The sequence below is a fragment of the Podarcis erhardii genome (assembly GCF_964252035.2).
Source record: "Podarcis erhardii genome assembly, chromosome: 2".
Classification (NCBI taxonomy): Eukaryota; Metazoa; Chordata; class Lepidosauria; order Squamata; family Lacertidae; genus Podarcis; species Podarcis erhardii.
Window position 1 is genome coordinate 103,058,801 of NC_138498.1, and position 27,940 is coordinate 103,086,740.

General features: G+C 43.2%; 1 protein-coding gene across 12 annotated transcripts in view; it reads left to right on the forward strand.

The window, feature by feature from the left end:
- Positions 1-27,940, forward strand: part of CADPS (calcium dependent secretion activator) — a 336,635-nt gene that overhangs the window by 53,591 nt on the left and 255,104 nt on the right. For all 12 annotated transcript variants that reach the window (XM_081852319.1, XM_081852323.1, XM_081852328.1 and 9 more), the window contains exons 2-3: positions 18,003-18,116; positions 27,385-27,717. In XM_081852319.1, the coding sequence (XP_081708445.1) occupies positions 18,003-18,116; positions 27,385-27,717 (447 nt within the window). The remainder of the gene's footprint in view (positions 1-18,002; positions 18,117-27,384; positions 27,718-27,940) is intronic.

Genomic DNA, 27,940 nt, shown 5'->3' on the forward strand with positions numbered 1-27,940 from the left:
TTCCATCTTTCCAATGAACACATCTCCATATGCCACAGAGCGGTCAACAGATGTAGAGGAAGGTATCCTACATCGTTCTTGGTGGCTGAGGGAATTTCAGCCAGTTCAGTCTTTTTCTCTTCTTTGCAGGCTGCGTTGTCAAAACTGTGTCTTCTACTCAAATATTAATAATGGTTGTGGGGGCTGTTGGGATCTAGCTGGTTCGAACAGGCTTGCAGAAGACACAGAAATTTACATTTGAAATCACATTGTGAAATCGCTCTGATGGTACATTCCCTATCACCAACCCTTTAAAATTACTTACCAGAAACATTAGAGATTGCCAGGAGGGCTCCACACATTGCTGCACAATATTTTATTTTATTTTAATCTGTATACCGCCCTTCATCCAAAAATTGCAGGGAAGTTCACAACATAAGAATATAAAATGAAACAAGAGTAAATCAAACAATGCCCCTGACAGATTTAAAAGGCTAGAAAATGTTTATTATTAATATTTAATTAATTAATTATTATTAAATCTTGGACCCTGGAACATTGCCATATATGCTTGCTTTCTGAGAGTGTGAGTAAAAATATGCCACTAAAATACCACTCATAAAATCCAAATATATTTACATGACTTCAATAAATGTCTGCCCCCCCCCTCTTTTTAATGCCTAGTGCCACAGTTTCCAGCTTTACCTTGGAAGTAAAATTGACTTCTACAACAAAAATATTTGTGATCGAATACACATCAGTAGTGATTAATAGCTTCCTCCTGAGAGCATTCCGTCTAAACTAAGGCTTTCATTTTGACAAGCAGCATTTCCACTTAAAAATGATATGCCGGTGAAATATTTTTTGATCTTTCGGAAGTGTCTCTCAAGATCCATTGCTCCCCCTGCTTTATACTACTCCTGTGGCCAGTTCCAAGCAAATTTGAGCCTTTTCAGATGTTTTGTAAGACCTTGTTCTCTTTGAATTGGCTTGGGGGTGGGCAGGTAAGAGTTAAACAAGTCAAGGACTGAGGGGCCTTGGCACTGTTTTCTATTTAGCTCTTTTGGTATTTAGCTCTTTAAAATTATTTATTGTCTTTACTTGACTTGAGCTTTCTAGATGAGATGGGCTGTGCATTCAAATAAATGTTTTAAAAACCCAGAATTATTGGAATGCCATTCTTCCACTAAGAAACTCAAGGTGCCATACGTCTAATCTCCATCCATGTTTATCCTCCCAATGCAGTGGTGGTTCACTGGAAAGGATGGAAGCAAGAGCTGCTGCACTGTGCTCATCAGTAGGGGCAAGGCTGGGGGATCTTTGGAGTATCGGTGTCCCTGCAGATAGCTAGATTCTTGATGCAGTAGGTTGGCCTAAAGGAAAGTGTGTGGTCCAAGATGACCTTCATAAACAAGTGAGGCTTTGAATGAATCTGTCCACCCTTAGCCCAGTATTGACACCACTGACTGGCCACGGCTTCCCAGGTTTTCACAGGAGTTCTTCTCAGGCCTGTTAACTTCAGTGGGAATAAATGAGCTTTAAATATGAGTGTTTTGGTTTGGTTGGTGTCAGGAGCTGGACTGAGGAGGGATGGTGGGAACTACCACCACCCCTTCCTGCACCTTCCCGAGAAGAGGAAGACAGAATAGATTTAGAACAGTGGTTTGCAGAAGGTCATAGTTCAGAGGCTGCAGAGGGGAGAAGCTGGGAGATATTGGGAGAGCAGCAGGAAGAAGAAGCACCAGGGGAGAGGCAGCTGACACACTCAATGTCTCTAGAAAGCATTCCTGACTGTGCCTTGAGAGCCTTGAGAGTAGTAGAGTAGAAAGCTCAGAGGCAGAAAGCACAGATCAGCCGGTGCAGGGGTGACGTAGAATAGGAGGGACTGAGTTGGTGGGACTTTACTCGGAACAATGCCATTAACTAAGAGAGATCACATACCATCGTCTCTCTCTGTGAATATTGAACAAACTACTTGGTAAGAACTCTTCTTGTTTATCTGCTTCTTGGCATCCCACCATGGGAGGGATAACACTCCTTGAACCCTGACAGTTGGAATCTGAAGAATACTATACTCTAAACCACATGATGATGATGATGATGATGATGATGATGATTTATCATTTATATCCCGCCCATCTGGCTGGGTTTCCCCAGCCACTCTGGACGGCTTCCAACAAAATATTAAAATACAATAATTCATCAAATATTAAAAGCTAAACAGGGTTGCCTTCAGCTGTCTTCTAAAAGTCAGGTAGTTGTTTATTTCCTTGACATCTGATGGGAGGGCGTTCCACAAGGCGGGCGCCACTACCGAGAAGACCCTCTGCCTGGTTCCCTGTAACTTGGCTTCTCGCAGTGAGGGAACTGCCAGAAGGCCCTCGGCGCTGGACCTCAGTGTCCGGGCAAAACGATGGGGGTGGAGACGCTCCTTCAGCATGTTCACAGCCTGTCTCAGTGACATCTGCACTGGCTTGAACATGTAAACAAAATGGAAGACGGCAGGATCCCCAAGAAGTGCTCTATGTGAAGCTGGCTTCAGGCACCAGGCCCAAAGATGCCTGCAAACATGACATGAAGGCTGGCAACATTAATGGTAATCCCTTGCAGATGACCTGGAGACAGACAGGTTGTGTATCCATAGCAGTGACCTGAGGAAAAATGGGAGGAGTGCAAAGAGAAGAAACAGAATGATGGAACCACTCAGTGGATTTGTAACTGGCTGACTGACCGAACCCAAAGGGTGCTCATCAATGGTTCCTCTTCATCCTGGAGAAGAGTGACTAGTGGGGTGCCACAGGGTTCTGTCTTGGGCCCGGTCTTATTCAACATCTTTATCAACGACTTGGAAGATGGACTCAAGGGCATCCTGATCAAATTTGCAGATGACACCAAACTGGGAGGGGTGGCTAACACCCCAGAGGACAGGATCACACTTCAAAACGACCTTGACAGATTAGAGAACTGGGCCAAAACAAACAAGATGAATTTTAACAGGGAGAAATGTAAAGTATTGCACTTGAGCAAAAAAAATGAGAGGCACAAATACAAGATGGGTGACACCTGGCTTGAGAGCAGTACATGTGAAAAGGATCTAGGAGTCTTGGTTGACCACAAACTTGACATGAGCCAACAGTGTGACGCGGCAGCTAAAAAAGCCAATGCAATTCTGGGCTGCATCAATAGGAGTATAGCATCTAGATCAGGGGAAGTAATAGTGCCACTGTATTCTGCTCTGGTCAGACCTCACCTGGAGTACTGTGTCCAGTTCTGGGCACCACAATTCAAGAAGGACACTGACAAACTGGAACGGGTCCAGAGGAGGGCAACCAAAATGGTCAAAGGCCTGGAAACGATGCCTTATGAGGAACAGCTAAGGGAACTGGGCATGTTTAGCCTGGAAAAGAGGAGGTTAAGGGGTGATATGATAGCCATGTTCAAATATATAAAAGGATGTCACATAGAGGAGGGAGAAAGGTTGTTTTCTGCTGCTCTAGAGAAGCGGACACGGAGCAATGGTTCCAAACTACAAGAAAGAAGATTCCACCTAAACATTAGGAGGAACTTCCTGACAGTGAGCTGTTCGACAGTGGAATTTGCTGCCAAGGAGTGTGGTGGAGTCTCCTTCTTTGGAGGTCTTTAAGCAGAGGCTTGACAACCATATGTCAGGAGTGCTCTGATGGTGTTTCCTGCTTGGCAGGGGGTTGGACTTGATGGCCCTTGTGGTCTCTTCCAACTCTATGATTCTATGATTCTATGATTCTATAACCAGACACCTTCATCTCCTCCAGCTAAAACAAAACATGTCTATAGCAGTCTCTACAGCCACAGCAGGCACTGTAACTCTCCAATGGTTTGATGCCCCCAAAGCGCACTCTTCCATTATCTCTCGAGACAGGAGGATGGCAACCAACCATGTTCTACAAATGCATTTAGGCATCGGTTCTAACCTCACCTTTGTGGGAGCAAGCAGCAATGAATCCAGTGGGATTTACTTCTGAGTAAGCATCTACAGGGTTGCACCGTTGAATGCCAGCGTCATGCTAATTATTCTGCTGGAATTGTATGCTCTGGTACAAGTAGGGAACAGCTGATAATACTTCAGATATCTAGGAGGCAATAGGCAAAGTTTGAGAGCCATCAGCAGAGTGATTCAAGTCATTTTCATTAACGCAAATGGGCCTTTCAGGCTACCGTCATCAACAGACCCCATTTGGCGTTCTGTCCCATTTGGCAGTGTGCTCTTGCAGAACTTGCTTCACTAGAAGTGCAGAAGTAATTCCGCGCTGAGAATTATTCCCCTTTGGAATAACACAGCGACTTTGTTTTCTCAGTTAACTGCTCCTGCTTACTTCGATTTCCTTCTTATAGGAGCCCTTTCCATCTGGCCTCACAAAAGGGATTCGATCCATGGATATGGCAAGAATACAAAAATAGGTGCCTCCTTATTCTCCCAGCTGGCACTTTCAAAATGTCCCATTGTGTTTTGTTTTTGTAGAGAAAAGACTGAAAAATAGAATTTGTAGTGGTTCTAAAAAAAAATAATCAATTGAGAATCTTAAGAGTTGCTATGGCTCTATAGGAGCAAGCCAGATACCCTCAGGACTTCACCAGGGCACAAAGTTCATGATCTTCCCTGGTCTTTTGATAGCATCTGGTTTCAGAAGTAGGGTATCAGGATGCGGGAGGCTGCGCTAGCCTCTTAATTTTCCCCACCCTGCCAAAACCCCAACATATTCCGCATGAGAGAACCTGTCTCAGAGCAGCAGATCCATAAAACATAAAGGGTTCTTAAGGTTCTTCACAGAGATTGCCAGGGAAGGGAATCTAAACTCTTGCATGTTCACAGTCTGCCATCGCTGACATTTTCTTAGGGAACAAGACTGTAGGATGCAAGTGGCGACTTCCTCTTCCTCCCCTCGGTCGCCTCTCTAATGTGCACTGTTCCATGCATTTAAGACACGAAAGCTTGTAACATAATGCCTGGGACGCCATGTCATGTCAGCTCTCATAAGCTTCACGCGGCTCTGCTCTTTGACTAGAGAAAAACAGAGAAATCTATAATAAGACAATAGAGCAAGCCTGACTTCACCTACTGGAAAGCAAGAAATGTGTGTTTGGGATGCCATTTTGGTCTGCCTGAATAATGAATGGATGGCCCTGTCTACTTAAGGTGCTGCATTTTTATTTATTTTTGTTTACCATTAAGAGGATATATATATATATGCACATCGAGATTTATCTTACCATAAAATTACTCAAAACCGGCTTACATCAGTTTTGAAAAATGTACCAAAACAAAACAAAACAATAAAAAACAACAACAAATGAGGCAGTTTGTAGCCAGTAAGAATAACCTGCGCTGGGCAAAGGATTTTGTTGCCTGAGACAAAGGACAATATCTTTCCCCATTCCAGGTACAGAGAAACAACCAGATGGGTTTTCATCAATACATGCATTTTCATACATAAAGGTAAAGGTACCCCTGACCATTAGGTCCAGTTGCAGATGACTCTGGGGTTGCAGCGCTCATCTCGCTTTACTGGCCAAGGGAGCCGGCGTACATCTTCCGGGTCATGTGGCCAGCATGACTAAACCGCTTTTGGCGAAACTAGAGCAGCGCACAGAAACACCGTTTACCTTCCTGCCGGAGTGGTACCTATTTACTTACTTGCACTTTGATGTGCTTTCAAACTGCTAGGTGGGCAGGAGCTGGGACTGAACAATGGGAGCTCACCCCGTCGCGGAGATTTGAACTGCCAACCTTCTGATCAGCAAGCCCTAGGCTCTGTGGTTTAGACCACAGCACCACCTGGGTACATACATACTTATCCCGAATACAGGTGTAGGCAAACTGCAGCCCTCCAGATGTTTGGGGCTACAATTCCCATCTTCCCTAGCTAACAGGACCAGTGGATTAGGTAGATTTGGCTTTAAGTGAGAACTGAATCAATTTCCCTTCTGTCGCTGGTCACCAGCTAATTATACATACAACTACATGCTTTGCAGAAGTGTAAACCCAGTGACTATAACAGCTGAGCATTGCTTTGAACCTTGGTCATCCCACATCTAAACCAAACGCTATTTACTGATTGTACAAATCGTACAATCCCATAGTATGATCTTTTTCTTTTGAGTGGGGAGCAATCCTTGTCTCTTGGCAGTATTTACTTTCCTAGTCTCATTACCATTTATTTTATTTTATTTTGCCCCCCCGCCCGCCCTTCCTAATGTTTCCAATATTCAGTGTTTGCCCCTTCAGTCTGTAAATCTCCCCTTAAAGCCAGCCTTTTCTACCTGGGTTCCTTTCCTCTACTGCAAATATCATGTGCGTCAGAACTCCTTTGGCTCAGAAATTTCAACAAGCACTAATAAATCTGTAATATGGTCTTGTATAAATGAATATTAATATTGTCTACCAAGAGGATTTTTTTAACCTTTTACAATGAAGCAAGGAGGGGGAAGCAAGCTAGCGGCACAAACTAATTTAAAAATAAATAAAAAATGAGCATTTTTGAATTGACTATTCCTGGCTACTGGAAAACAGGATTCTCTATTTTCCAATCCAGTTTTCCAGCCTTCACTCGTTGGGATAATGAATCTACCACTTCACTTCCATCACCGGCTATCATTTGGAGTCTTAAGCTATTACTACACTGCCAGTTATTTTTGGTGCTTTAAAGTGCTTTAAAAAGCATTTATCGCCTTTCATGACTTAATATTTTATTATGATTATATATTTATTTATACTCTGCCTTTTCCCTTGATGAGGCAGCTTATGGGTAAAAATGATAATTACTTAAAACATGGGGTGGGAAATGATAATTAAAACAACTTTAACCAGCACCACTTTGGGAATTATAACATGAAGCTCCCAACAGATATTACCTGAGCAGTCTAAAGGAAGAATGGTGGAGCAGTCAGCTTTCAGTGAAAATGAGCAAGAGTCATATTGACATAAAGTGGGAATAATGGAAAGTTGATGGCACTAGACTGCAGGCCACTGGTCCTTTGGCAGGGCCAGGTATGCGGAGAGTTATTTGGGCCAGACAATCCCCAAGGTTAATTTTACATGGCATTCTTCATAAAACCAAGGTAATTCTAATGACAAGGAGGATAATGCTACGTCAAATAGCTGACAGCAGAAATCAGGGAAATAATTCTTGTTAATGTGAATGTTGCCCTCCAAGCAATGCAAAGATCAGAGACTTGAGACAACACAAAAGCAAGTGGCTTCATACAGAGCAGTGACAATTAAAGTATAAAGCCCTATTGCACACTGTCAGCTATACACCTTGGACCATGTTCTTAGGTTACTTTAGCAGTGTGACCCCTCCACACTTCCCAATCAGTTATGGCCCTGGGTTGATGACTTATACCAGAAGTGAGGACCCTGTGGCCCTCATAATGCCACAAGATTTCAACTCCTACCATCCTGAATCCTGAATAACATTGACCGTACTGGCTGGATCTGATGAACGTTGAAGTCCAACCATTTCTGGAGGACTATGGGTCTACAACCCTGGCTTATCCTCTCCCGCTGCCTTGGGAACCTTTGACTTTCCCCTCGACTTTCCATTTGCAGTAGCAAATTGTTTTTAAAAGTGCTATTCTAGACAGCCACCAGCAGATGCCTAATGGTAAGACCAGCTGCTGTTGTAGTCACCTGCTTATAGCAACAGACAGCTTGGCTTGGATTTCCCTAAGTGTAACTATGATAAAACAATCTTTTACAAGTAATCCTTTTGTAATCTTGGAGCAATGAAGAATAAATAACAGTGTTTTAAAAGACAAAATGCCTGAGTGAACACACAGCAAATCGTTTCACAAATGGCTTCGCATGGGATTTGATGGAACTGTAGGTTGGAATCAATACACAGAACATTCTACTAACAATCTGAAGTGACATCCCAGTATCTTTAGAAATGCCATTTGCATTGTTCATTTTCAGTCTGCCCACCCCCAAGTTAGTCTGTTTTTTCTTATCCCTCTTTTTTTCTCCTCCCCCTTTTTCCTGTCTTTATTCTACCTCCTCTTCAGCCATTGCTTAAGAACTGCCCATAAAGAAGGTCGTTCTGGCCTTTACCTTTTTGACTCTGTTGGACAAAAGCCAAATGTTATTGATCACATTTTCTAGGGAAAAGGCTAATAACTGCTACACCAGGGGGAGCAGCAGGCTAAAGTAATGATAGTGTGTGATCGCTGCGAGAAAGCTTCCAAAATATGGGATTAATTTGCTTGTTTGGATTGCAAATTATGACTAATTGTTCACCAATGAGCCAAGGCATGATGAATTTGCACAATATCTCAGACTCCTGGATACATTGCTTGACTAAATAGCCAGCTGTTTTTCCTTTTGGCAGATCCGGGGTTATTCCTCGATAGGATCAGATCAGGAAGGGAAAGAATCAGTGAAAAGAAATTCAGGTTGGGAAGGAATGAACCACATACAGGTATAGGGCAGACACACAAAAATGACACATGATAATTAATATTTTTTATTATTTGTATCCTGCCCATCTCACTGGGTTGCCCCAGCCACTCTAGGTGGCTTCCAACAAATATAAAAGCATAATAAAACATTTAAAACTTCCCTATACAGAGCAGCCTTCAGATTTCTTCTAAAAGTTGTATAGTTATTTATCTCCTTGACATCTGATGGGAGAGCATTCCATATGGTGGGTTCCACTATCGAGAAAGCCCTCTGCCTGCTTCCCTTTACCTTTACTTCTCACAGTGAGGGAACCACCAGAAGGCCTTCGGAGTTGGATCTCAGTGTCCAGGCTGGACACTCCATCTGAAGAGGAAGCAGAGAACATAATGCTGGAGGTTGCAAGGGCAATGGCATCTCTAGTTTGGGTGTGGGGCCTTCAGCTGCCAGTCATAGACAATGGAGAGTGGAATGTGAGGCTTTCAAAAACATCTCCCAAGTCTATTAAGCAATCACGTAAGACTCACACAGTATGCAGGCTCCAGCAGGACAAGATTGAGCACAAGTGAGAGCCAAGATTGTGGTGACAGCAATCCCTGGACACTGACAACTGTCCAATCCCACCCACTGCTGGCACAACCCTGAGACCATTTTCAAGTGGTCTTTCTTTCTGCATGAGAAAAGTACATAATTCTAGGCTAGCTCTGACCTTCTTGAGAAATGCCAGCCCATAGCCATGCAACCAACAGACTGATGTAATGAATGAAAGAGAAAAAATGTTGAAATAGTGATATTGAATATTTATTTGACAGGCTATTAGGATTTCTAGAACTCATGTCTGGCATTTCCATTATAGAACTTTTGTTTAGAAAATATCAGTGCTAGGCCACCTACAAAAATGAGATAAGGAAAGTATTTGTGAGTAGATTTTCATTTGTATTAGTAACTCCTAATTCCACACTTAGGCTTCCATGCTGAAAATGGTTATAAGGGAGTAAACCCTACTGAATGTGTTCGGATTTACTTCTGAGTAAAAACATACTGGATTGTGCTGTGAAGATCAATCATTCAATTTTAGTTGAATATAGAGATGCACTAGAGTTCAATAAGAATTAGCTACTGACTTTTGCTGATGGCACATTTGTGGACAAATCAAATATCCCCATCCTCAAAATGAATTGTTCACACACACACACACACCATAAATCCATTAGTTTCTTTATAGAATTGCATTTGCAGTTGCGCATAGGAAGACAAATTGAGCATGCCAAGGCCTGCTTTCCCTCAAAACACAGGTTGTAGCTGCCAGCAAAAGAAGTTCAAAGCTCTGAGTGTCCTCTCTGGTAATGGACGTGAAATTTGTCTAGAAGGGAAAAACTTGAGTAGATCAAAACAAGTTGCCAAGCAGCTCTCATAAAGACTCATTGACACTTGCCAAGTTGAAATAGAAAGACGCAAATACTGGGAGATACTGAGAAATCGTGGGGAGGGATATCTGATAATCCTTTCTTCCTGACATAGTTAGTTCATGATGTATTGCCAGCACTTCAGTGCTGCTACTATTCTGAGACACAGAGTTCAAGTAGTTGGTGTTACTGTCTTATCCTTGGCTGTTGAAAGAGGCCCTGATCTTGAAAAGGGCTTATCATATGCTGACAACACCAAACTGTAAATCTTCTAAAGGAGCTATGTCACACTAAAGTCATCCAAGGAAGGCTACCTAGTAGGACTGCCGACTTTTTCTCTCTCTCCTTGCAAGACTCGGGTGAATTTAACATTGATATGAAAAGCAGAATCAAAACTTTCCTCAACTCCATGGCAAAGAAAAGTCCTGGTTTTCCACTTCATACACAGATCATTAAAACATAGGAGCCCTGCTTAAAGAGGGGCAGATTGCTGCCTTCTTCTCCAGTGCTTCCTGGTCTCCGTTATCTCAGTTTAGCATGTTGTCCACTGGTTTTACCACTATGACATTGTCATTTCTCTACGTGAAGCTATCAGGTCAGGGCTGAAGAAGCTGTGGCCCTCCACATATTGCTGGATTCCAACTCCCATCAAACAACATGGCCAGTGGTTGGGGGATGACAGGGGTTGTAGTCCAACAACATCTGGAAGGTCATAGCTTTCCCATTCCTGTATTAGGTGAAGAAAGACCCTGGGGGTCAAGGGCCATGGAGAATATGAAACAAAAGGAGCTGGAAATTTAAATGCACATAGGGCATGTCTATGTGTCAACCCTCCTCCCCATGTGATTAGAATTGCACGAAGAGCAGGAATGCATTTGTTGGCCCCATGTTACTGTAGATTAGTTCCATTGCCCTCCAAATTTTGAAGGGTTAATTTCTGTTCTACTTGTATGTTGCTTAGTCGTTTAGTCGTGTCCGACTCTTCGTGACCCCATGGACCAGAGCACGCCAGGCACTCCTGTCTTCCACTGCCTCCCGTAGTTTGGTCAAACTCATGCTGGTAGCTTCGAGAACACTGTCCAACCATCTCGTCCTCTGTCGTCCCCTTCTCCTTGTGCCCTCCATCTTTCCCAACATCAGGGTCTTTTCCAGGGAGTCTTCTCTTCTCATGAGGTGGCCAAAGTATTGGAGTCTCAGTTCTACTTATATAGGCTTTCTTTATTGATTTAGAATCCCAATGGCACATCTGGAGAAGGTTCCCCACTGCAGAAGCCACCCATCCAGTGTGTAGTGGGGTGAAAGAGTCAAGCGATAGGAATTGGATGGAAGTGGTGTGGCCCCATTCCCCACTCACCCACCGAGTTTAGACTATGTAGAGGGATGTGTGTCCACTGAAGAAATGGAGACTTACTTCCCCAGAGATTTTATTCAATTGGGAATATAACCCGAACTTGCCTTGCATCTTAGGCAGCGGGCTATAACTCCCCCCCCCCTTCTCCCCTTGTTAGAATTTCATTTGTCGGTTTGAGGTAAGATCTATACATCGATCAAGTAGTCCTTGCAAAGAGGCATGCACACACTCAACAACAAATAATAGATTATTGGAAGGGCAGCTGCATACACAGCTAGACAACAAGTGGTAATTATTTTTATGATTCATTAAGGTTATCGACTGACGTAAAGAGGAGAATGGATGCGCTTGTTATACACTTATGAAGAAATTGGGTGTCAGTTTGATCTTTAGCAGCTGAGATTATCTTAGGCTCCTTAAGTAATTATGGAGCTGTGGTGATCATGGTGATTGTTTCTAATCACTGGTGTGCACGCATTCTCTACTCCCATGGGAAGTTTAGTCACTGGTGCCTTTTTCTTGCTTTCCCTACTGCGTGTACAGCCGGCTGCTTTCTACACACACTTTTGCTCTCCATCCAAACAAGCAAGAGGCAATATCAGAGTTCACAGAGTTCATAGTCAAGCCAGGCAAAAACACTTGGGGTACAAAGCAAGGTCAGTGAGAGGCAGGGATGTAAGAAGGCAGCAATTTGAATTCTGACTTGTGTTTGTCACAATCTGCGCTGTTTCTGTTCTGCTGCACTTCAGTTGTCACCAAATAGTATGTTAGGTGATTTATGTAACTATTTATGTTACATTCATTTCAATGTCAAGAAAACGTTGCAAAAAAGTATCATTTGCAGACTTACAACAATAAGAACAAATGCCAATTGTATTCACTTGACTCATTTTCTTTCCTGGTCCTTGATGCACATGCAAACTGCAGGAATTTCCACTTCCTTCTCCATTTCCTCCAAAATCCCTAGTGAGAACTGTGGCATGATAGACAGACCTGGAGGGCTGCATTTAGTCTCTGGGCCTATTGTTCCCAACTCCTGCATTAGGTTGTTGAACTTTGCTTTGTACTCTTCAGTGGCCTTCTGGCCACCTACAGACCAATGACTCTTTTAACATATATTATCCAAAGATTTGTAAAAAGAGCTTCCTGCATTGCTGGTTTTTGTTTTTTGTTTGTTTTTTGAAAACAAACAAAAGTTCCACTTTTTCTGCTGTGCTAAATTTGTTCCTGCCAAAATTGATATTTTATTTTGATTGAACCAAATTAAACTGAATATAGTGAGTTGCCCATGAAAGAAAAGTATCCTCATGATGGTGTTTGCTTTCATAACTTGTAGCCACCATTCGGTAATGCTGTTAGGGTGTCATAACACAAAAATAAATAAATATAAATCCATATAAAATTACATATACAAAAAAAAGAACAACAGCATAAACTCGGCAGAGTGGTTGAACCATCATTCACCAGTTAGGAGCACCAGGAACTGCCCCTATCCTGACTCAAACCTTTGTTCCATCTAACTCAATGTTTTCTTCACTGAGAGGAAGCCACTCTCCCTGGTTTCAGGCAGGAGTCTCTCCCAACTCTTCCTGGAGATACTGAAGGATTGAACCCAGGACTTTCTACATACACAAGAGATGCTCTGCCACTGAGCTGTGGTTCTTCCCACAAAGTGCTGGAATGTCTAGAAAAATGAAAATGCCTTTAAGTAGGCACCGGGATGACAGTTTTAGCACTAGGCAAGCTTCCCTGGAGATGATGTTCCATGTGTGGCATCCACAAATGAGCAGGTCCTCTGTCCAGTCACCATCATTCACCTAAGTACAGGTATGGAGGGGGGAATCTGGAGGAGACACTCAGATGGTGAGCATAAAGTACAGGTTGGTTCATATGGTGGAAGGTAAGCACCAGCACTTTGAATTGTCCCCAGAGCAGACCAGTAGCCGGTGTTGCTGTTTCTAATTGACCATTCTAATCGACTCTGACATTTATTGTACACCCACCAATCAATCACCTTTGGCTTGGAACACATAACTTGTGTCCAGGCTTTCTCTTCAGATGTAAAGGCTACCATGAAAAGAGATGCTTGTTAACTTGCCCTACTTATTCCTGAATTTGCTGCTTCTGCAAAGTAATAAAATATTTACACCACCCTCAGCATGAAACTGTGTACCTATTAGTTCGGTCTTCACTGCTTATTAAGTACCCAGTAGACATCAGTAACGCGGGACGCGGGTGGCGCTGTGGGTAAAAGCCTCAGCACCTAGGACTTGCCAATCGAAAGGTCGCGGTTCGAATCCCCGCGGCGGAGTGCGCTCCCATCGCTCGGTCCCAGCACCTGCCAACCTAGCAGTTCGAAAGCACCCTCAGGTGCAAGTAGATAAATAGGGACCACTTACTAGCGGGAAGGTAAACGGCATTCCATGTGCTGCGCTGGCTCGCTAGATGCAGCTTGTCACGCTGGCCACGTGACCCAGAAGTGTCTGCGGACAGCGCTGGCTCCCGGCCTCTAGAGTGAGATGAGCGCACAACCCTAGAGTCTGGCAAGACTGGCCCGTACAGGCAGGGGTACCTTTACCTTTACCTTTAGACATCAGTAAACAATGGGGATCAGTTATTGTCACCATTAGCCTGCCTGAAATCATACAAGTGCCACAAATTCCAGGCAATTCTAGGCAAAGACTGGTAATGTAGTCAGAGACTGTTTAAGCCGTTCAAACTTATTGTTGTTCCAGTTAAATGACTAAAGCTCAAAGGGCTGCTTTTCTCAATTTTGTGAATGTGGGAGTGGAAGCAGGTTTTGGATATGTGTGTAGATCAAAATATACTCTTGCCCCCCCAAAGGTGTGTGGTCTGTTTACATTATGGAAGGCGTGCGTCTTTAGATCTGAGCATTCCCAATGTTTGAAACTGAAATGTGATCATTTGCCCCCAAATTTGTACGTTTGCTGCATTTATGTTCTGCTGAAAGGGCTTGGGATAAGGAATAATGGGAATTTCTTCTCTCTCTAGGAGCAATAAGAGTCTTTGTGAGTTGCTGGTCCATGCCTCTTAAAGCACTGAACTCTACTTTGTTTGTTCATTTAAATGTTCAGCCCTCCCATCCTATGGCTCATTCTTGCTTGTTTGCTTTGCAAAAGAGGCTGGATTCTGCAAGTGGAATCTGTTGTTCCAAATATGAACATTATTCTGCCTGCATTATTTAACCTGGAATTAGTTTTCTTGACACATACCGTATTTTTCGCTCTATAACACGCACCCGACCATAACACGCATGTAGTTTTTAGAGGAGGAAAATCCGTAGGCATGCCACCCGTAGGCATTTCCTCCATAACACGCACAGACATTTCCCTTTACTTTCTAGGAGGAAAAAAGTGAGTGTTATGGTGCAAAAAATACGGTAATTTAATTACTCCACATGCATTCCTGCAGCTTATAAGAACCAATAAAATGCAAGTGCTATATTATACTGTTAAATCTACAATTGTGATTTTTCATGTCTTTCTCATGTCTTTGCTGGCATATTTTTTGTGATCAGTAACTCTGCTGAACTTGTACAGTGCCACATGGGCACCACTGAATGCTAGACTTGACCCAGAGTCCTGTAACAAGAACTGCAGAGAGAGCACATTGATGTATAGCATTGATTTCATCCACATTTTTTCAGCAATGGAGGTATTCCATTGCCTTGCTTTGATGCAATTTGTAAACACATTATTGAAGGTAACTAAGTGAGAAATGTGCTGCCATGGGCCTTTCAAAATCTGAGTTGAATATACTTTGCAGGAGTGATGATCTCAGAGAACAAGTTTATGTATATACCCTCGCAGTCAGCTGTTGTGCAGCAACGTACCCAGATGCAAATCAAATTGAAGCTTAGAGAAGATATTTATAACCCTGGATCCTTAAATTTAGAGCATATGACTGTAACACAATCTCAGTTTGCTTTTATTGTGTGTACAGTCTCTGATTCCTTACATCTTTGGAAAGTGGGTGCATTTGAAGGTGCTAGATTCTGCCCTCAACAATTTTATCGCCAAATTCACTCATGTTCTGTTCACGGGCTTCCCATTGACATCTGGTTGACTGCTGTGAGAACTGGTAGCTGGACTAGACGGGCCACTGGCTTGATCCAGCACATTCTTCTTAAGCTCTTTTACAAGTTGAGATAAGGAGAGAGCCAACTCTATGGTTCTTTCCTACCTGACCACCAACCAACCAGGAGTAGCAACATGGCAAGCAACTCCCACGTGGCTGGTTGTGTTTGTACTGGAGTGGGTTTCAAAAGGGTGCAGAAGGTGTAGTAACCTTTGTGCCCTCTTAGCTGTAGTAAAAAAAAAAAATTGTTAGGCATAAAATCCATCAAGTGCATGTGCTAGAAACAGCCTTATTCTCTATATCCAGATGAACCATAGTAAAAATGTAATATTTGTCCCATGAGCTGATCTTCCAAGGGAGCAATCACATGCCTGAACTTCAGAGCTGACCTGTTGGCTGTTCTGCTCATCTAGGAATCTTCTGTGGTCCCATTCACACATGCTTTGGGCGGTGGCGAAGCCACTTTTCCATGTTGCAGTGCAGTTATCTGTTGCAGTGCAGTTATAATTCCAGTGCAGTTATCTGGAAGGAAAGACCCATGCAACTGACTTCACCCATGCCAGGCATCTAGCTGTTTTAAGAATAGCAGGAGTTGTGTGGCTGATGATGTGAACTGGCACCCTGGATGATTTGCCTTATGGGCCATCAGATGGGAGGTCAGAACCTGATCCCTGCCCAGTCAGAACCTGATCCATAGAGCAAGCCTAGCAGGCTCACAATATGGGTGGAATCTACACACATATTTTCTTTATTTAAAAAAATGCTGTGAAAATACTCTTTTAAAAACGTTTTGAAAAATGCATTGAATTTTGCATAGCTCACTGTTGCCATCTAGGGTCACATTTCTACATTGCACTTCACAACACATTTAAAACATTTTATTTGCAGCTGTATAGCTGAGTCGACGGTCAGAATAGTTATTTAGGAACAGCCAAGGGAATCCATCTGAGAATGGGAGCAGAAGAAAGGACCTCTTAACTGGCACTAGGCTACATAAAAGCAGAAACAGATAAAAGATAAAAGACATCTGCAGGGCTAAAGGAACACATGAGTGCACAACTTTGGCAAAGGTGTAACCTTTGCCCAGAATATTTTTCTGTAGGCAGTAGGATAACAATTACCCAATCAGAGGAGTTGTGATTGAAAGCATTCAAACATGGGTACACACATGGTAAAAATCACGAAATGTGTGTTTGATTTCCTTCTCTCTCTTTTTACCCATATGATTGAATGCAAATATATACACTTGTTTATGTAGACTTGTAACAGACAGGGAGCTGTTGCCAGTCAGCTGTTACTGTGGCACTGCAAAAGCTAAATGGAATATTAAAGCAATTTAATTTCCTCTTAGGAATTGACTTCTGCTCTCAGCAGTCATGGTTGCTGTTGAAACAGGGGGTGGGGGAGATCAATAAGCGCCTGCTGTTCTGCAATCTATAAAATAATCACATTAAGGTTTACTAGAGACACATACAGGATGCAAGGGTTCATTGTTGGTTTACTCCAGTACAACTAAAATTGTATATTCTTTCAGAAAACAAACAATGCTACAGATTGTAAAATTCCAAGCTTTATTTCTCATAGTGAAGTACTTAATGCATGTGCAAAAAGTCTCCAGAAATGTCAGCCAACATCGTTCATTTTCAAAACAGTCTAACCAAACTCCTTATTAAAATGGAGCCACAAAGAAAAAAAATCTTTGTTGTCATTGGGAAATGTTGGGTCCCCCCCCCTAAAAAATATGGTTGTTCTGGAACATAAAACTGCACAGGGATGTTTTAAATAAAATGATACAAATTAAAATGTTGTTTGCATGCCAGTTTAGTACAAGGCATAGAGCATTGGTCAGACATGAGTCTGACCAAACTGCGGGAGACAGTGGAAGACAGAAGTGCCTGGCGTGCTCTGGTCCATGGGGTCACGAAGAGTCGGACACGACTAAACGACTAAACAACAACAACAACAACAATAGAGCATTTCCAGGCATAACAGCATATATATTGCATTGTGTTTTGTAGTTTTACTCTCATAATTTTTAAGCTCCGCCATGGTTCCTTGTTCATTTCCTCACTCTCTGTCTCCCCATACAACACCTCCCTGTCATCTTGCCATCACCTTAAGACAAACATAAGGGCATAAATAGAGGCCTGTGGGATCAAGATAAGTGTGGATCAGGTGGCTTTGACTCAATGAACTTTCTTCCCCGTCCATATCCCTCTCTCATGATAATAGTATCCATGGCCATCCAATGAAGGGGAAGATGGAAAGATTCATACAAGAGAAAGTTCTTTTTCACACAGCTCATAGTTCAGCTATATAATTCTCTCCCACAATATGTAGCGATGGCCACCAACTTGGGTGGATTTAAAGGAAGGTTGGTCGACTTTATGAGAGGATAAGACTATAAATGACTAGTAGTCACAATGGCTATGTTATACTTCCATTGTTGAAGAAGGCTGAATTTCCCATGTTCAGTGGGGTAGGACTTCCCAGCCATTCATAGTCTCTTTATTCTTTCCTAATGGTCAGGGGAAGCAGTACAAATTACACAGTACAATATACACAAATGTGGTTTATTTGCATACTTTTCCATATAACAGAATTCAATTTGTCTCCTTTTGTAAATAACAATAATAATAATAACAACTGATGATGTGTTTAAGCTACTCTACCTCTTTGCTAGTCTCAATGACATTTCTATATAAATAACATTTTTGCATTTTAATTGGTTTTTCAGATAAGTAAACAGCAGCTCCAAACCGTCAAGGATCGCTTCCAAGCCTTCCTCAATGGAGAAACTCAGATTGTAGCAGATGAAGCTTTCATGAATGCCGTCCAGAGCTATTATGAGGTAAGAACACTAGAATGGCAATTCCAGTTCTCAGGTTCTAAAGGGGAGGAAGCTGTCCCCATGTGCACAGAATGGACCAATCCGAGGCTGGGATGGAGGAATCTGTCCATTTCCATTTCACTCAGTTTTTTCCTTTTTCCAGTCCTAAATTTAGGTTGCCATACTTTCACAGTGGTTTGCTGTGTTTGTGTGTGTGTGTGTGTGTGTGTGTGTGTGAGAGAGAGAGAGAGAGAGAGAGAGAGAGAGACCCTGCTCTCTCAGGAACTACAAGTCCCAGAGTTATTTCTTCCTGCTTGTATTTCTTTTGCACAGGTGGGAAGAGCAGTTAGGGTGTGGCAGCAGGTGAGCAGCAGGACGAAGGAATAGGCATCATCATAATTGGTACACATACAGTACATCCCAGAGACAGAAGGAGCCTGTGCTGCTGCCATGATATAGGCCCAGGGACACAGATGTGAAGATAGGTCTCTGGCCTCCAGAGTGCATTGAACAACTTAATCTCCAGCAACAGGAATTATTCATAGTTGCACACACGTAAAGAGACAGAATTTGTTGAAACGTTTTCCAATAAATGTTAATCCAATATTAAAACTAAAACAACTTTGTGTTTTTAATCCCGCTTTGAAGCAGACAGTTGACTCGCCCAGCATTCCCAACCTGGTACCTACCAGATGTTTTAGAGTAGAGCCCCCATCACCCATTTTGGATGGGGCTGATGCAAGAAGTAGTCCAAAACCTCTGGTGGGCACTGGGTTGGAGAAGGCAAGCTGTGGGTCCAAACATGTCCCTAAACTACATATTTCCACGAATTGTTTTCTACAAGTACAGTGGTACCTCGGGTTACATACGCTTCAGGTTACATATGCTTCAGGTTACAGACTCCGCCAACCCAGAAATAGTGCTTCAGGTTAAGAACTTTGTTTCAGGATGAGAAGAGAAATCGTGCTCCGGCGGCGCAGCGGCAGCAGGAGGCCCCATTAGCTAAAGTGGTGCTTCAGGTTAAGAACAGTTTCACGTTAAGAACGGACCTCTGGAACGAATTAAGTACTTAACCCGAGGTATCACTGTACTAGGCAACTTTGCCCGGCTCTGTAAATGCCATCACCTTTCACCATGCTCAAAGCAGATTCCAGGCTTTATGCCTCAGTTTGTTAGTAAACTGTACCCTGTTCTTTTGTCATGTCACCCTGATATCCCAAACCAGATCCGGGCTCGTTGTGACTGTGGGCCACCAGGAACCAAAGTGAGTCTCAGTTAACAAGTCCCATTACTTTCAATGGGAGTTTGTAGCATCTAATAGAAGGCGGATTGGGCCTGTTGTCTTCCATGAAATTATTGCAGTTTGTGTAAATAGCACGATTACAATTTTTGCAGCTCAGGTAGCATAGGTCATTACCCACCCCCCAGCCAAGTCTCCTTTCTGGATGTAGGGAGCAGGTAACCAGTGGTGTGAGGCCTCTGCCTGAGATGCGGCAGCCAGTCAGATGGAGCAGGAGTCAAACCTGGTACAACCTGTTCCTAACCACTGCAGTTGTTCAGAGGTAGCCAAACTGCGGTCCGTGAGTTCTGTTGAGGTCAAATCCAGAAAAGGTCATGGAACCCATACTTGGCCCTGCACTGGGTTTATTTTTGTCTAACAGTGGAGACTCAAGCTGTTTTGACCAGGCCTTTCAGTGGGCTGACCCAGAGAATGAATTTGGAGGATTGTGGCATATTATAGCACACAGAAATATTAAGACCTGGCCTAGGGCCTGCGCTTTTCACAACATGGTGCTGAAGCGGTCTATTGATTTTTTCTATTATTAAAAAGGAGAAGCACCAGTTAATTGGGTCCTTCTAAGAGGCCTAGCCTAAGGACACTGGTTTTTACAATTCTGGCATGGCAGGAAAGAGGTTTATTAAGTGGTCTGCTTCAAAACCGAGCAATTTTCAGATGGTCCATGAAAGAAAGAAAAACGTTTGAGAACCTCTGCAGTAGCATGTTTCTTTTTTCCTAACTTTGAGAAAGAAGAGTTTAGATGGCTTTAAAATGGGATTTGACAAACTCACGTAGGATATGTTTTTAACAACTATTGTTGTTGATGATGATGACGACGACGATAATTTATTACTTATACCCCACCCATCTGACTGGGTTGCCTCAGCCACTCTGGACGGCTTCCAACAGAATATAAAAAACATAACAAAACATCGAAAACTTCCCAATACAACAATGCCTATATGGAATCTTTTTGGTCAGAAGCAGTGTGTCTCTGTGTTCTGTTTCTACATTCCAAGGCAGTGTAGATCTATGTACTGTTTCTATGTTCAGAGGTATTGTAGCTCTGAAAATCAATTGCTGAGGGGCAACAGTTGGCAAGGGTTATTGCCTTTAGGCCATTCTTTTAAGCTTCCAAGAGGCATCTGATTAGCTCCTGTGGGAAACGAGATGCGGGACAAGGTGGGCCTTTGGTCTGATTCAGCAGAACACTTCTTACTCACCTAACTCTTTATGACAATTTGTGTGTGTGTGTGTGTGTGTGTGTGTGTGCACGCCTAAAGGCTCAAGTCATCACACCACTTATTTTGGAATAGCTTTCAGTGGGCTGACCCAGAGAATTAATTTGGAGGATTGTGGCATATTATAGTGCACAGAAATATTAACTAACAATTCATCTGAGTAAGTTTACATTGCCTCAGGGGCTTTGGGGGGGGGTGTTTTCTAAGCAACAAACAAGTGGGAAGGTTATAAAAAGACTAATGCGGAACTGAGGGAGTACTTATCCTACAGTATTCAGTCATTAGATTATTTTGTGTCATTTTTCTCATTCCAGAGGTCATAAATTTCAATTAGGGAGTGCTATTTTCCAATTATATAATATCTTTGTTAAAAGAATCAATATTTTGGCAGTTAATTAGGTTTTTTAGAAATAAGTCTTCTGCGTACTAATTAATCTCTGCGACCGATCATCACGGCATCTATAACTGTTTACAAGTTGTCAGATAGCTCACTTGACATCTCTATATACTTGTTGAGTTCAGTTCACATGAATGAATAATAATCAGGGAAGGAAAACACCATATTTTGGGTATACAACATCCATATGCATTAACATTTGCTTTCATATTTTACATGCAAGCTTCCTTTACGTGTCAGGGGGCCAACTTTGCAGATTCATGTTTTCCTAACTAGAATTTCTACATACACAGCAAACCAAATGCTAGAGTTAGTGAGTATCTGCTGCTGTAAAACCACTTAGGAACATAGGAAGTTGGACCATTGTGGAATTGGACCATTGAACCATCTGGACCAGTATTTGTTTATTTAGAAAAGTTATAGACTGCTAGCAATAATAGGAAGGTGCATTAAATGGAGTCATATCACTGGTCCATCTAACTTTGTATTATCTGCACTGACTGGCAGTAGCTCTCCAAGACATCACCTCCATTGCATGTTAAAGGCCCCTGGTCCTTCCTGCATGTGGTGAAGGAGCGTCTCCACCTCCATCGTTCTGCCCGCACACTGAGGTCCAGTGCCGAGGGCCTTCTGGTGGTTCCCTCACTGTGAGAAGCCAAGTTACAGGGAACCAGGCTGTCAGGGAACTGGAGCCAGAGAAGGGGAGAAGAATGGGAACTTACCGGGAGAAGGGTCCTTTAATAAGTAGTTGCTCTTTCTCGGACGAGGAGGGTGACGAAGAGCTGTCAGGAGGTAATGAATCTGAGAGGGGGGAGGTACTTCCGGGGACAAGCCACCCTCGTCAGAGAGGAAAGAGGGGGGCTGGGCTTAGAAGGTGGCTATGCCGGGGGAAATCGAAAGGAAAACCAGTTGGGACAACTGACCCGCCATTAAAGAGTCAAACTTTTGAACTTGCTTGTACATAGCTTCAAAGGAGCAATAAATCCTGTAAATATGGCTGGTTTCCCAGACTCTTATCTTCGCTAGCACTCACAACTCATTGCTGACACAGGCAGAGGGCCTTCTCGGTAGTGGCACCCTCCCTGTGGAATGCCCTCCCACCAGATGTCAAAGAGAACAACTACCAGACTTTTAGAAGACATCTGAAGGCAGCCCTGTTTAGCGAAGCTTTTAATGTTTGATGTGTTGCAGTGTTTTAATATTTTATTTTATTTTGGAAGCCGCCCAGAGTGGCTGGGGAAGCCCAGCCAGATGGGTGGGGTATAAATAATAAATTATTATTATTATTATTATTCAAGCAGTAACCAGCACAACCAACTGGTACCCTTAACATGATTTGATTCTTGCATATTCCTGCTGCTGGTGGTGATGGGTTTGGTTTTTTTGCATGTGTGCCTCCTTGCTCATGAAGAGCAGGCTGTATCAAGATGCTCCTTCAAATCAGAAGTGCCTGATAGCAAAGTCACTCCCAAACCACTTCCATCTCCTTCTCCAGGAAATGTGAAAGATGCCATCTTGCTCAGAGTGTCAGGAGGGGACTTGAAACATTCTTCTGCTTCAAGTTTGCAAGGCTAGAGTGAGAATCCTCACGCTTCCTTTCTTCCTTTTGTACTCATGCAGTCTGTTATCCTTTTTTATGGAAGTGTCTCTTCCTCCAAGACACGTGGAGAGCATTATAAGCTTTTAGTGCTTTTCCAAGCTCGAGATACTCAATGCAGAAAACTGCTGTGTCCTCGGGTCATCCTTCAGTCCCTTAATTATTGAACATTTGCAGATACACCCCTCTGCCGGCCTAGCTTCTTCACAGTGTACTGCATTCATTCCATCCTTGACGCCATTAAGAAAGCAATGCTTTACGCCTTCCAGGCTGCCAGCAGCCCTCCCTGTTCTGTCAAACTGAGAGAAATGCCTTCTTGTTTCTGATGGGGCGCCATTACCGCCTTGACCCATTTTCCCTTTTCTTTCTTTTAGTCGAAATAAGATCATCTCACGGGCACCCTGCTTTGCCTCTCTTCTTCTCCTATGCATCTGCTTTGTTTTAGATTCGCTGATCTAAATGGAAGGGCATCTCAGTTGCAAAAAGCTCTGAAAACTGAGTAAACTGTGAGGCAGAGCAGAATCGGACCATAATGGCTGTGTCCTGCCTCTCCTATGCTTTTGAATGCTGAGAATCACAAGTGGGGAGAACACTGTTGCCCATAGGTCCTACTTGTGGGTTTTCCATGGACATCTGGTTTGCCATTGTGAGAACAGGATGTTCTTATGTTTTTGTCCATGCTTGTTGTGGAAGCACAAGTTATCTTCAATACTTTTTGAGAGGTCCCCCCCCCCCCCACTGCTGCAAGTGGCTAGAATTAGCTCTGGCTCCCTTTGCAGGAGAGAGCACTGGAGACGTTTGTTTTATTTTCAAGAGTCTCAGGAGAGCAAGCAGGGAATGCTTCAGGCTTGTGAGTGACACCAGGCAGAGCCAGGAACAAAATGGTAGCTTTGGGGGAGAGCCCAATGCAAAATGGTGACTCAAAGGGGTGGGTGCAAGCATACTGAAATGAGCTGCATATCCAATTACAAGCGCATCTGAGTTACTACGGATCCTGGATTCTTTCACCAAATTCTAAAACTGGCCCCTGGAGCTGCTGAAGTGGGCCACTGGAGCTGTGCAATAATAATATATAATAATAATTTATTATTTATACCCTGCCCATCTGGCTGGGTTTCAAACAATAAAAGCTTCCCTAAACAGGGCTGCCTTCAGATGTCTTCTAAAAGTCTGGTAGTTGTTCTTCTCTTTGACATCTGGTGGGAGGGCGTTCCACAGGGCGGGGGCCACTACCGAGAAGGCCCTCTGCCTGGTTCCCTGCAAGGCAGCCAAATGATGCTCATGTTTCACAAGTGAACACATGTGCTAATAGAAAAACCAACAGTCTAACCTTGCATTTAACAAGTCATCTGCTGGTAACCATAGGATTCCAGGCCGGTGAATGAGGAGGCTGGCCAAGGAGGGACGGATCTCTCCATTCCTCCTTTGCCCATTGGCTTGGTTCCCATTCCTCATCATTCTGTTTGATAAGAGGGTTTTTATTACTATATTGTAACTAGCCTGCTAAGAGGCTAGTATCCTGAATAACAGAGGGATTCCTCTCTATTAGCCTCTTAGCAGGCTAGTAAAACAAAAACAAAACCAACGCCCTTCAGACTACTAATCCTTTTGGACTTTTTTGAAGACTGGCTGGTGGTCCTTCATGGTGAGCTTTCAGGAGTTCCAGCCCTTCCACTTCATCTCCACCCCCCCCCCGGGGTGTCCTGCCTTCAGAGAAAGGATATGTGTCATGTTTTATTCCCTGTGTGGACGATTCTATCTTCGAGGTGGACATTTCTCTTTCATCTTTTCATCTTTTTTTCATACCTTTGCCAGAAAGAGGTCACTGCTGACAGGTGGCTCCTAGGGAAAGAAAAAATGTCATCTTTCCCTGTTCTTCCCCAGAGCGGCTGTCACAGTGTCAAATGGCTTTCATCCCCTGCGTCTGACCTCTGCTTTGTACTCCATCTGTCTGCATAGAGTGATGAAAAGAGACCCTCAGAATAGCGTGAGGCACAGATTGCTTTTCTTACACTCGACTCTACATAGCAACAAGGTTTGATCTGCGGCCGGTTCTCAAATAGCATCCTGTCACTCACTGGCATCTCCTTCTCCTTTAATTAAAGTGTGGCCACAATGCTCCTAGCAGGCCACAATGTATTGGAAAGTTGTTATGTGAGAAGGTGAGAGGTGGATTTTCTCATCCCGGTTTGTCTGATAATGGCGTTAGGTCAATTGCTTAGGTAATATGTTCTCCTTACAAGACATTCTGTTGTTTCTGTCAAGCTACAAGGCATGAGGACACAGAATAATTTCGTTTATTGAAATGGCCTAGTTCTTGAAACTGTTTGGGTAAACAGAAGTTCAGAAAAACAGGACCCCAGAAAAGAAAAAAATAGATATTAAGGAGTGGGGGTCATATTCTAGAATGATAGAATTGTATAGTGGGAAGGGATCCCAAGAACCATCTAGTCCAACCTCCTACAATACAGGAATCACAACTAATAAAGGAATCCCAGCCTCTGGCCATCTGTCAGGGATTCTTTAGTTGTGATTCCTTCATTGCAGGAACTAAGCAGGTGGCATATTATTAAACCACTGTGGTATGATAGCCAATTCACTTTCATGCCTTGCAGACTATTGGCAAGGGCGGCAAAAAAGGGAAACTGAAAAAGTCCCATAAAAATGAACAGAAATGTAGCATTAATGTTGGTGGGTTGCATCATAATGCTTTCTAAAAGGTGAAAGGAAATTGCAGTAGAAGAATAAAGAATTGATCCCAAGCACCTAACCAGAGCAGTCAAACCTGGAGATGATGATGATGATGAAGATAATAATAATAATAATAATAATAATAATAATAATAATTATACCCCGCCCATCTGGCAGGGTTTCCCCAGCCACTCTGTGCGGCTCCCAGCAGAGTACATATTTGGTACCTAATCACAGAACCCAAGAGCTATGACATTCTGAATATTATGCGGTAGTTTAAGACCCGAAATAAGAAAGAACGTGTTTACTTTGAGCCGAAACATGAATTCCAAAAGAAACTCCATTGATATAAAACCAGAAGTGGTTTTCTGGGTGGGCAGAACCACTACCCTAGCATGTGAGTTGCCATGGTTTCCTGGGAGGGGAAGGGAAGGGACATGGCAGCAGGGAGTCTGGTGTGGTGGAAACACATCATCGGAGCCAAACTGTCACTTCCGCCAGAGCATTTGCACCATGCTTTCCTCCCAAGCACCTTGCCCCTGCCCCACTCCCTCCTGGTAAGGGACATCAACCCACCTGCCGGGAAGCAGCATAGTGACTCGGGAGCCATTTCCATATAAAACTAGTTTATGTTTTGAGCAGAAATGACTTGTTGGCATGTTTGTTGTCCAGTGTAAGACCTTTCGATTCCCTGTATAAGAAATGTGAAGTAAAAATAATCTGAAATTAAATGAATAAAGAAGAGGAGTTTGGATTTGATATCCCACTTTATCACTACCCTAGGGAGTCTCAAAGCGGCCAACAATCTCCTTTCCCTTCCTCCCCCACAACAAACACTCTGTGAGGTGAGTGCGGCTGAGAGACTTCAGAGAAGTGTGACTAGCCCAAGGTCACCCAGCAGCTGCATGTGGAGGAGCGGGGAAGCGAACCCGGTTCACCAGATTACGAGTCCACTGCTCTTAACCACTACACCACACTGGCTCTCTGAAAAAGCTCCTGAAACTTCAGGTTTTCCATAATGTATCCACATTCTAGTGCTCTGTCCTTCCTGTCCAATTTTGGTGGCAGATGTCAACACAGGATAAATTAAGTCAAAGGCACACAAAGCATGCACTTTTCCAGTGAGGACACTGAGGGAGGGACAAAGGCTCAATATGATGGTCAGCATCACCTGCTTTGCAGGTTTAAGGTCCCAGGTTCAATCCCTGGCATCTCCAGTTAAAAGAGTTCAGGTAGCAGGTGATGATAAGATTCCTGCCCGAGACCCAGAAGAGCTGCTTCACAGTCCTAAAAATGTCTACTCAGAAGAAAGTCCTACTGCACTTTACTTCCAGATAAGTGCGGTTTAGATTGCTGCCTGACAATATTGGGTAGTTCAGTGGTCTGACTTTTTTGCTGAATGAACATGGGTACATGGGCCAGTTTCCCAGCACAGGCACATACAGCAAAATGAATGGATGGATGTGCGGTTTATAAGTGACAAGATATGTGATTTACACACTTTCCCCTACACTGAAAGACTTGCGTTGTCGGGCATTTGTCATGTTTGAATTGCACCTGAGAGAGAAAGAGAATAGCAGAGCCTGAATCTGATTATGTAGTGACTTTTATCAAAATCTGTGTTCAGCTTAAAATGTCATTCCATTTCCTGATGGTTGCTTACATGGCTGCCAAAGTTCTCGTTGGGAAGAAAAATATGTCCTTTTTTCTTGTTTCTTTTTTTTAAAAAAAGAAAAGGTTTGCAAAGTATAGATGCTGTGTACTCAGTGCTATTTTTCTAGGGAAAAGAGGTGCCGGAACTCACAGTGAACACCTCCCTTGTTCTCCCTTGTTCTTTCATAATGGCAATGGTGCCCATCTGAAAAAAAGTCATGGCTTACTATTCCAGTTCATTGGGTATAGCTTTAAACACAGGGTGGAATGCTATATTCCTTGACTACTGTCTAGTGCATACTGTCCAGTGCATAAGCCACTAGACAGTATTTCCTAATGTGATTTGCTTCCAGTCATTTCACAGCCAGCATGCTCTGAAACAGCCAAGAGGGGAATCGAGATTTCATTTTATTCTATTGTTTTACTTGCAGGTGTTTCTGAAAAGTGACCGTGTTGCCAGAATGGTTCAGAGTGGTGGTTTCTCGGCCAACGACTCTCGGGAAGTCTTCAAGAAACATATTGAAAAGAGGGTCCGAAGTCTCCCCGAGATCGATGGCCTCAGCAAGGAGACTGTTCTGAGTTCCTGGATGGCAAAATTCGATGCGATCTATCGCGGTGAAGAGGATCCTCGCAAAGCACAAGCCAGGATGACTGCGAGTGCTGCTTCGGAGCTGATTCTCAGCAAGGAACAACTGTATGAGATGTTCCAGAACATCTTGGGTATCAAGAAATTTGAACACCAGCTTCTGTACAATGCGTGCCAGGTAAGACGCCCTGTTTTCCAGGAGAATAACAGCTGTTTGTATATGAGTGTACCCATGTGGATTTCTACTCTTACTATGGCATTGGCCTGTACATTGGTTTAATTTTCAGGAGAATAACAAGGAAGCCTTTCAACGGTGATGATTCATGGGTGCTTCCCACAGGCTTTATTTTGCATGTATTCTTGTGGGAGGATATTGAGTGTGACAACTTACATGCCATCTC